The 11,567-nt window shown below is 48.8% G+C and overlaps 1 protein-coding gene across 1 annotated transcript in view; it reads right to left on the bottom strand.

Moving 5' to 3' along the window:
* Positions 1-226: 226 nt before the first annotated feature.
* LOC148982083 (uncharacterized) overlaps positions 227-11,567 on the bottom strand; it is a 64,709-nt gene continuing 53,368 nt past the window's right edge. The window contains exon 5 of the mRNA XM_089128045.1: positions 227-247. Coding sequence (XP_088984171.1) covers positions 227-247 — 21 coding nt within the window. The remainder of the gene's footprint in view (positions 248-11,567) is intronic.

The following is an 11,567-nucleotide window of genomic DNA, read 5'->3' as shown; positions in this document are numbered from 1 at the left end:
ATGCATTCGTTCTAATGAACTGCCGTAGCCAAGGTGACATCTAGTATGTATATCTATGTAATTAGGAGATGACTGAGCGCTTTTTTGGCAAAGCTATCGACATCAAATAAATCTGCAGTGTTCAGGTGGTAAAGCGATCATGTAGTACAAGTCGGAGTTCTACCACAAGTTACAAGTTGTAATTATGACTAAACTCCTACACCTAAACTCTCCAGGAAATGTATCTCTATTGGAGGCTGGCATACATCTGCATTGAACATCAAGAGACACAGCACAGACACAGGTGCATGTCTAGAATTTGGAGGCGTTGCTCTGGAGGGTGGGAGCTCATGCGTTCAAAGCTAAATTGCTATTGCTAGCCTCTCTAAAACCTTTTTGCATGTGTTTGGGTCCTAAGGAGGGGATCTTGTACATTCCTAAAGCACAAATTCCAATGAGCCATTATATGAGAGAACAGCCAAACTAATGCTGGCATACCAAAAACACCAACTTTGTTTTCCCCACTTAAAAAAGAAAAGAGAAAGTGGTCTTACAAGTGTGAGATTTATTTAGTGATAACAGATGGAACACCATTCATCCAATGGTTAAATCAGCACAGTTAACCACGCATAGCCACATTGCTTATGGTCAGGACATTAGCCATAAGGGTTTCGAAATTCAGCTGCAGGCTTCACTGGAGGCTTCACCGGAGGCTTCGAGGGTTCGGATGCAGGCTTCACCGGAGGCTTCGGGGGTTCGGATGCAGGCTTCACGGGTTCGGATGCAGGCTTCACCGGTTCGGATGCAGGCTTCACCGGTTCGGATGCAGGCTTCACCGGAGGCTTCGGGGGTTCGGATGCAGGCTTCACCGGAGGCTTGGGGGGTTCGGGTGCAGGCTTCACTAGAGGCTTGGGGGGTTCGGGTGCAGGCTTCACCGGAGGCTTCGGTGGTTCGGATGCGGGCTTCACAGGAGGCTTCAGTGGTTCGGATGCAGGCTTCACCGGAGGCTTCGGGGGTTCGCCTGCAGGGAACTCTTCAGAAGGCTCCAGCAGTCCAGTGGAAGTCTCCAGATCAGGCATTTCAGCGGAAGGATCCGGCTCTTCAAAGGAAGGCTTTGTCTCATGCTCCGGCAGTTCAGCAGAAGGCTCCGGTTCAAGCAGTTCGTTGGAAGGCTCCGGGGTTTCGGCTCCAGGCTTCACCGGAGGCCTCGGGGGTTCGGCTCCAGGCTTCACCGGAGGCCTCGGGGGTTCGGCTCCAGGCTTCACCGGAGGCCTCGGGGGTTCGGCTCCAGGCTTCACCGGAGGCCTCGGGGGTTCGGCTCCAGGCTTCACCGGAGGCCTCGGGGGTTCGGCTCCAGGCTTCACCGGAGGCCTCGGGGGTTCGGCTCCAGGCTTCACCGGAGGCCTCGGGGGTTCGGCGCCAGGCTTCACCGGAGGCCTCGGGGGTTCGGCGCCAGGCTTCACCGGAGGCTTCGGGGGTTCGGCTCCAGGCTTCACCGGAGGTTTCGGGGGTTTGCCTGCGGGGAACTCGTCAGAAGGCTCCAGCAGTTCAGTGGAAGGATCCAACTCAGACATTTCAGCGGAAGGCTCCGGCTGTTCAGTGGAAGGCTCCGCTTCAGGCAGTTCGGTGGAAGGCTGCGGGGGTTCGGCTCCAGGCTTCACCGGAGGTTCAGCTCCAGGCTTCACCGGAGGCCTCGGAGGTTCGGCTCCAGGCTTCACCGGAGGCCTCGGAGGTTCGGCTCCAGGCTTCACCGGAGGCCTCGCAGGTTCGGCTCCAGGCTTCCCCGGAGGCCTCGCGGGTTCGGCTCCAGGCTTCACCGGAGGCCTCGCGGGTTCGGCTCCAGGCTTCACCGGAGGCCTCGCGGGTTCGGCTCCAGGCTTCACCGGAGGCCTCGCGGGTTCGGCTCCAGGCTTCACCGGAGGCTTGGGGGGTTCAGATGCAGGCTTCACCGGAGGCCCCGGGGGGTTGGCTCCAGGCTTCACTGGATGGATACACATAGTCAACTTTAGTCAGTCCATTTAACAGCATTCTTCACACTTCATAGTTGCAATTATTTGTGAAACTTGCTAGCAATTTCTGAGTGAACAGTTTCAGTGTTTCTGCAAGACGTATACCATCCATTATTAATTAATACTCACTGAAAACAGGCGGCACACACACAGGACCACAGGGAAATGGACAGCATTTGTGTCCTCCACAACAGTCTCTATCAGAAGTGCATCCTCGATGGGACGGCTCGACCGTCAACGTCGCCGGACACTGACCGGACACTACAGAAGAGGATTCAATTTATTTGCTTCAATTCAAAGTAGTTTTGAAACCAATTGAGATCATTTAGTGAAAATTGGTAGATTTCTAAGACAGAGAGTGCTGTTAAGGCCTACCCAAATGTACTGGTGTATATCTTCAAAAAATGATGCCATCCCCATGTCCACCCCAACTTCCTTTTAAGCATTTTATTAGGTTACTCAACAAAACACAAATACAGAAACGCACTACATATACACAACTCATACTTGTCGGTTAGAATTAGCTCCCCATGTTACGCTGTTAAAACTTTAGGCAAAAGTTTAAACTGCAGATTGATAACTTTCTGGTAACAATTTTTTAGACATAATAACACTAATGTACTTGTGTTACATAAAAGTGCCTACCTTAGTGATTATATGGGTTTTACTTGTACAACGGAAAAATTCATAAACCTATGACTGTTTGCACATTTATACTTTGCTTATTATTAAAACTAAACCAACATACAAAGAAGAACTAGAGTAGAACTTTCACTTGACGTCTGCACTGCATTTTTTGTAAGCCTGATGGGTCTGCAGTCAAATTTGGTTAGGAGGTTTATTTATGCACTTCTTTAGGCTGTGTTGTAATGAGGCTAAAAGAACTTCTCACCTACGACTCCAGCGTCTGTTGTGCTCAAACATGCAGACATGCACAATAAAACAGCACCAAACGAGCAGTACACTCGAATGGTCATTCTCTCGACCTGCAATCTCACAATCAACTCTGCAGGAAGATGAGCTGAAAAAGTGAGTCAGGAGGGGCGGACAGCAAGGAACACAACACTACAAAGGAAAACCCTGTTGCTGCATCAAAATATCAGTTCCCACAACAAACGCTGTCAAAAGAGGGAGCGCTTTTTGAACCCGTTTTTAAAGTTCCAATTGGAGGTCTGGGTAACTCTAACCCTAAAGAAAATCACCAGCCTGTACAGGTAGCTTTCTAATATACCCTAATCTTGAAGACCTTGATTAGCATGTTCAGGTGTGTTTGATTAGGGTTGGATGGCGTAATAATTACCGTAATTAGAACACAGACACATACACTAGATGTCACCTTGGGGATCTAAGGATGCGTCAAAACCACCGCTATCTTGGAACAGGGGTCTTGTCATAGGAAGTCGCTAGGTATCTCTGCCATCTCCGCCTTTACTTCACTTTTGTGCTGTGTATGATGTTAACACGAATTAAATCTGAACTAGGAAGAATGTTTTAAAAATATATGTATATATTTTTTTGCTTTTCTGGAATCAATGATAAATACATGTCTGACCGTTGGAACGAACCAAAAAAAAAAAAAAACCCTGAGAAAATCCCATTCATGATGATTTATGGGGATTTTATTTCCATTAGATCTTTGTCTACATTGACGCTGATGCATTAAAGTGGAGGGGCTCCCCTGTTCCAAGATGGTGGCTCTATTGATGCATTCGTTCTAATGAACTGCCGTAGCCAAGGTGACATCTAGTATGTATATCTATGTAATTAGGAGATGACTGAGCGCTTTTTTGGCAAAGCTATCGACATCAAATAAATCTGCAGTGTTCAGGTGGTAAAGCGATCATGTAGTACAAGTCGGAGTTCTACCACAAGTTACAAGTTGTAATTATGACTAAACTCCTACACCTAAACTCTCCAGGAAATGTATCTCTATTGGAGGCTGGCATACATCTGCATTGAACATCAAGAGACACAGCAAAGACACAGGTGCATGTCTAGAATTTGGAGGCGTTGCTCTGGAGGGTGGGAGCTCATGCGTTCAAAGCTAAATTGCTATTGCTAGCCTCTCTAAAACCTTTTTGCATGTGTTTGGGTCCTAAGGAGGGGATCTTGTACATTCCTAAAGCACAAATTCCAATGAGCCATTATATGAGAGAACAGCCAAACTAATGCTGGCATACCAAAAACACCAACTTTGTTTTCCCCACTTAAAAAAGAAAAGAGAAAGTGGTCTTACAAGTGTGAGATTTATTTAGTGATAACAGATGGAACACCATTCATCCAATGGTTAAATCAGCACAGTTAACCACGCATAGCCACATTGCTTATGGTCAGGACATTAGCCATAAGGGTTTCGAAATTCAGCTGCAGGCTTCACTGGAGGCTTCACCGGAGGCTTCGAGGGTTCGGATGCAGGCTTCACCGGAGGCTTCGGGGGTTCGGATGCAGGCTTCACGGGTTCGGATGCAGGCTTCACCGGTTCGGATGCAGGCTTCACCGGAGGCTTCGGGGGTTCGGATGCAGGCTTCACCGGAGGCTTGGGGGGTTCGGGTGCAGGCTTCACTAGAGGCTTGGGGGGTTCGGGTGCAGGCTTCACCGGAGGCTTCGGTGGTTCGGATGCGGGCTTCACAGGAGGCTTCAGTGGTTCGGATGCAGGCTTCACCGGAGGCTTCGGGGGTTCGCCTGCAGGGAACTCTTCAGAAGGCTCCAGCAGTCCAGTGGAAGTCTCCAGATCAGGCATTTCAGCGGAAGGATCCGGCTCTTCAAAGGAAGGCTTCGTCTCATGCTCCGGCAGTTCAGCAGAAGGCTCCGGTTCAAGCAGTTCGTTGGAAGGCTCCGGGGTTTCGGCTCCAGGCTTCACCGGAGGCCTCGGGGGTTCGGCTCCAGGCTTCACCGGAGGCCTCGGGGGTTCGGCTCCAGGCTTCACCGGAGGCCTCGGGGGTTCGGCTCCAGGCTTCACCGGAGGCCTCGGGGGTTCGGCTCCAGGCTTCACCGGAGGCCTCGGGGGTTCGGCTCCAGGCTTCACCGGAGGCCTCGGGGGTTCGGCTCCAGGCTTCACCGGAGGCCTCGGGGGTTCGGCTCCAGGCTTCACCGGAGGCCTCGGGGGTTCGGCGCCAGGCTTCACCGGAGGCCTCGGGGGTTCGGCGCCAGGCTTCACCGGAGGCTTCGGGGGTTCGGCTCCAGGCTTCACCGGAGGTTTCGGGGGTTTGCCTGCGGGGAACTCGTCAGAAGGCTCCAGCAGTTCAGTGGAAGGCTCCAACTCAGACATTTCAGCGGAAGGCTCCGGCTCAGGCAGTTCAGTGGAAGGCTCCGCTTCAGGCAGTTCGGTGGAAGGCTCCGGGGGTTCGGCTCCAGGCTTCACCGGAGGCCTCGGAGGTTCAGCTCCAGGCTTCACCGGAGGCCTCGGAGGTTCGGCTCCAGGCTTCACCGGAGGCCTCGGAGGTTCGGCTCCAGGCTTCACTGGAGGCCTCGGAGGTTCGGCTCCAGGCTTCCCCGGAGGCCTCGCGGGTTCGGCTCCAGGCTTCACCGGAGGCCTCGCGGGTTCGGCTCCAGGCTTCACCGGAGGCCTCGCGGGTTCGGCTCCAGGCTTCACCGGAGGCTTGGGGGGTTCAGATGCAGGCTTCACCGGAGGCCCCGGGGGGTTGGCTCCAGGCTTCACTGGATGGATACACATAGTCAACTTTAGTCAGTCCATTTAACAGCATTCTTCACACTTCATAGTTGCAATTATTTGTGAAACTTGCTAGCAATTTCTGAGTGAACAGTTTCAGTGTTTCTGCAAGACGTATACCATCCATTATTAATTAATACTCACTGAAAACAGGCGGCACACACACAGGACCACAGGGAAATGGACAGCATTTGTGTCCTCCACAACAGTCTCTATCAGAAGTGCATCCTCGATGGGACGGCTCGACCGTCAACGTCGCCGGACACTGACCGGACACTACAGAAGAGGATTCAATTTATTTGCTTCAATTCAAAGTAGTTTTGAAACCAATTGAGATCATTTAGTGAAAATTGGTAGATTTCTAAGACAGAGAGTGCTGTTAAGGCCTACCCAAATGTACTGGTGTATATCTTCAAAAAATGATGCCATCCCCATGTCCACCCCAACTTCCTTTTAAGCATTTTATTAGGTTACTCAACAAAACACAAATACAGAAACGCACTACATATACACAACTCATACTTGTCGGTTAGAATTAGCTCCCCATGTTACGCTGTTAAAACTTTAGGCAAAAGTTTAAACTGCAGATTGATAACTTTCTGGTAACAATTTTTTAGACATAATAACACTAATGTACTTGTGTTACATAAAAGTGCCTACCTTAGTGATTATATGGGTTTTACTTGTACAACGGAAAAATTCATAAACCTATGACTGTTTGCACATTTATACTTTGCTTATTATTAAAACTAAACCAACATACAAAGAAGAACTAGAGTAGAACTTTCACTTGACGTCTGCACTGCATTTTTGTAAGCCTGATGGGTCTGCAGTCAAATTTGGTTAGGAGGTTTATTTATGCACTTCTTTAGGCTGTGTTGTAATGAGGCTAAAAGAACTTCTCACCTACGACTCCAGCGTCTGTTGTGCTCAAACATGCAGACATGCACAATAAAACAGCACCAAACGAGCAGTACACTCGAATGGTCATTCTCTCGACCTGCAATCTCACAATCAACTCTGCAGGAAGATGAGCTGAAAAAGTGAGTCAGGAGGGGCGGACAGCAAGGAACACAACACTACAAAGGAAAACCCTGTTGCTGCATCAAAATATCAGTTCCCACAACAAACGCTGTCAAAAGAGGGAGCGCTTTTTGAACCCGTTTTTAAAGTTCCAATTGGAGGTCTGGGTAACTCTAACCCTAAAGAAAATCACCAGCCTGTACAGGTAGCTTTCTAATATACCCTAATCTTGAAGACCTTGATTAGCATGTTCAGGTGTGTTTGATTAGGGTTGGATGGCGTAATAATTACCGTAATTAGAACACAGACACATACACTAGATGTCACCTTGGGGATCTAAGGATGCGTCAAAACCACCGCTATCTTGGAACAGGGGTCTTGTCATAGGAAGTCGCTAGGTATCTCTGCCATCTCCGCCTTTACTTCACTTTTGTGCTGTGTATGATGTTAACACGAATTAAATCTGAACTAGGAAGAATGTTTTAAAAATATATGTATATATTTTTTTGCTTTTCTGGAATCAATGATAAATACATGTCTGACCGTTGGAACGAACCAAAAAAAAAAAAAAACCCTGAGAAAATCCCATTCATGATGATTTATGGGGATTTTATTTCCATTAGATCTTTGTCTACATTGACGCTGATGCATTAAAGTGGAGGGGCTCCCCTGTTCCAAGATGGTGGCTCTATTGATGCATTCGTTCTAATGAACTGCCGTAGCCAAGGTGACATCTAGTATGTATATCTATGTAATTAGGAGATGACTGAGCGCTTTTTTGGCAAAGCTATCGACATCAAATAAATCTGCAGTGTTCAGGTGGTAAAGCGATCATGTAGTACAAGTCGGAGTTCTACCACAAGTTACAAGTTGTAATTATGACTAAACTCCTACACCTAAACTCTCCAGGAAATGTATCTCTATTGGAGGCTGGCATACATCTGCATTGAACATCAAGAGACACAGCAAAGACACAGGTGCATGTCTAGAATTTGGAGGCGTTGCTCTGGAGGGTGGGAGCTCATGCGTTCAAAGCTAAATTGCTATTGCTAGCCTCTCTAAAACCTTTTTGCATGTGCTTGGGTCCTAAGGAGGGGATCTTGTACATTCCTAAAGCACAAATTCCAATGAGCCATTATATGAGAGAACAGCCAAACTAATGCTGGCATACCAAAAACACCAACTTTGTTTTCCCCACTTAAAAAAGAAAAGAGAAAGTGGTCTTACAAGTGTGAGATTTATTTAGTGATAACAGATGGAACACCATTCATCCAATGGTTAAATCAGCACAGTTAACCACGCATAGCCACATTGCTTATGGTCAGGACATTAGCCATAAGGGTTTCGAAATTCAGCTGCAGGCTTCACTGGAGGCTTCACCGGAGGCTTCGAGGGTTCGGATGCAGGCTTCACCGGAGGCTTCGGGGGTTCGGATGCAGGCTTCACGGGTTCGGATGCAGGCTTCACCGGTTCGGATGCAGGCTTCACCGGAGGCTTCGGGGGTTCGGATGCAGGCTTCACCGGAGGCTTGGGGGGTTCGGGTGCAGGCTTCACTAGAGGCTTGGGGGGTTCGGGTGCAGGCTTCACCGGAGGCTTCGGTGGTTCGGATGCGGGCTTCACAGGAGGCTTCAGTGGTTCGGATGCAGGCTTCACCGGAGGCTTCGGGGGTTCGCCTGCAGGGAACTCTTCAGAAGGCTCCAGCAGTCCAGTGGAAGTCTCCAGATCAGGCATTTCAGCGGAAGGATCCGGCTCTTCAAAGGAAGGCTTTGTCTCATGCTCCGGCAGTTCGTTGGAAGGCTCCGGGGTTTCGGCTCCAGGCTTCACCGGAGGCCTCGGGGGTTCGGCTCCAGGCTTCACCGGAGGCCTCGGGGGTTCGGCTCCAGGCTTCACCGGAGGCCTCGGGGGTTCGGCTCCAGGCTTCACCGGAGGCCTCGGGGGTTCGGCTCCAGGCTTCACCGGAGGCCTCGGGGGTTCGGCTCCAGGCTTCACCGGAGGCCTCGGGGGTTCGGCTCCAGGCTTCACCGGAGGCCTCGGGGGTTCGGCTCCAGGCTTCACCGGAGGCCTCGGGGGTTCGGCGCCAGGCTTCACCGGAGGCCTCGGGGGTTCGGCGCCAGGCTTCACCGGAGGCTTCGGGGGTTCGGCTCCAGGCTTCACCGGAGGTTTCGGGGGTTTGCCTGCGGGGAACTCGTCAGAAGGCTCCAGCAGTTCAGTGGAAGGCTCCAACTCAGACATTTCAGCGGAAGGCTCCGGCTCAGGCAGTTCAGTGGAAGGCTCCGCTTCAGGCAGTTCGGTGGAAGGCTCCGGGGGTTCGGCTCCAGGCTTCACCGGAGGCCTCGGAGGTTCAGCTCCAGGCTTCACCGGAGGCCTCGGAGGTTCGGCTCCAGGCTTCACCGGAGGCCTCGGAGGTTCGGCTCCAGGCTTCACCGGAGGCCTCGGAGGTTCGGCTCCAGGCTTCCCCGGAGGCCTCGCGGGTTCGGCTCCAGGCTTCACCGGAGGCCTCGCGGGTTCGGCTCCAGGCTTCACCGGAGGCCTCGCGGGTTCGGCTCCAGGCTTCACCGGAGGCTTGGGGGGTTCAGATGCAGGCTTCACCGGAGGCCCCGGGGGGTTGGCTCCAGGCTTCACTGGATGGATACACATAGTCAACTTTAGTCAGTCCATTTAACAGCATTCTTCACACTTCATAGTTGCAATTATTTGTGAAACTTGCTAGCAATTTCTGAGTGAACAGTTTCAGTGTTTCTGCAAGACGTATACCATCCATTATTAATTAATACTCACTGAAAACAGGCGGCACACACACAGGACCACAGGGAAATGGACAGCATTTGTGTCCTCCACAACAGTCTCTATCAGAAGTGCATCCTCGATGGGACGGCTCGACCGTCAACGTCGCCGGACACTGACCGGACACTACAGAAGAGGATTCAATTTATTTGCTTCAATTCAAAGTAGTTTTGAAACCAATTGAGATCATTTAGTGAAAATTGGTAGATTTCTAAGACAGAGAGTGCTGTTAAGGCCTACCCAAATGTACTGGTGTATATCTTCAAAAAATGATGCCATCCCCATGTCCACCCCAACTTCCTTTTAAGCATTTTATTAGGTTACTCAACAAAACACAAATACAGAAACGCACTACATATACACAACTCATACTTGTCGGTTAGAATTAGCTCCCCATGTTACGCTGTTAAAACTTTAGGCAAAAGTTTAAACTGCAGATTGATAACTTTCTGGTAACAATTTTTTAGACATAATAACACTAATGTACTTGTGTTACATAAAAGTGCCTACCTTAGTGATTATATGGGTTTTACTTGTACAACGGAAAAATTCATAAACCTATGACTGTTTGCACATTTATACTTTGCTTATTATTAAAACTAAACCAACATACAAAGAAGAACTAGAGTAGAACTTTCACTTGACGTCTGCACTGCATTTTTGTAAGCCTGATGGGTCTGCAGTCAAATTTGGTTAGGAAGTTTATTTATGCACTTCTTTAGGCTGTGTTGTAATGAGGCTAAAAGAACTTCTCACCTACGACTCCAGCGTCTGTTGTGCTCAAACATGCAGACATGCACAATAAAACAGCACCAAACGAGCAGTACACTCGAATGGTCATTCTCTCGACCTGCAATCTCACAATCAACTCTGCAGGAAGATGAGCTGAAAAAGTGAGTCAGGAGGGGCGGACAGCAAGGAACACAACACTACAAAGGAAAACCCTGTTGCTGCATCAAAATATCAGTTCCCACAACAAACGCTGTCAAAAGAGGGAGCGCTTTTTGAACCCGTTTTTAAAGTTCCAATTGGAGGTCTGGGTAACTCTAACCCTAAAGAAAATCACCAGCCTGTACAGGTAGCTTTCTAATATACCCTAATCTTGAAGACCTTGATTAGCATGTTCAGGTGTGTTTGATTAGGGTTGGATGGCGTAATAATTACCGTAATTAGAACACAGACACATAGACTAGATGTCACCTTGGGGATCTAAGGATGCGTCAAAACCACCGCTATCTTGGAACAGGGGTCTTGTCATAGGAAGTCGCTAGGTATCTCTGCCATCTCCGCCTTTACTTCACTTTTGTGCTGTGTATGATGTTAACACGAATTAAATCTGAACTAGGAAGAATGTTTTAAAAATATATGTATATATTTTTTTGCTTTTCTGGAATCAATGATAAATACATGTCTGACCGTTGGAACGAACCAAAAAAAAAAAAAAACCCTGAGAAAATCCCATTCATGATGATTTATGGGGATTTTATTTCCATTAGATCTTTGTCTACATTGACGCTGATGCATTAAAGTGGAGGGGCTCCCCTGTTCCAAGATGGTGGCTCTATTGATGCATTCGTTCTAATGAACTGCCGTAGCCAAGGTGACATCTAGTATGTATATCTATGTAATTAGGAGATGACTGAGCGCTTTTTTGGCAAAGCTATCGACATCAAATAAATCTGCAGTGTTCAGGTGGTAAAGCGATCATGTAGTACAAGTCGGAGTTCTACCACAAGTTACAAGTTGTAATTATGACTAAACTCCTACACCTAAACTCTCCAGGAAATGTATCTCTATTGGAGGCTGGCATACATCTGCATTGAACATCAAGAGACACAGCAAAGACACAGGTGCATGTCTAGAATTTGGAGGCGTTGCTCTGGAGGGTGGGAGCTCATGCGTTCAAAGCTAAATTGCTATTGCTAGCCTCTCTAAAACCTTTTTGCATGTGTTTGGGTCCTAAGGAGGGGATCTTGTACATTCCTAAAGCACAAATTCCAATGAGCCATTATATGAGAGAACAGCCAAACTAATGCTGGCATACCAAAAACACCAACTTTGTTTTCCCCACTTAAAAAAGAAAAGAGAAAGTGGTCTTACAA

The sequence above is a fragment of the Pimephales promelas genome, chromosome 3 (genome assembly GCF_988280905.1).
Source record: "Pimephales promelas chromosome 3, fPimPro1.hap1.1, whole genome shotgun sequence".
NCBI lineage: Eukaryota > Metazoa > Chordata > Actinopteri > Cypriniformes > Leuciscidae > Pimephales > Pimephales promelas.
This window is presented reverse-complemented; position numbering and strand designations above follow the sequence as displayed.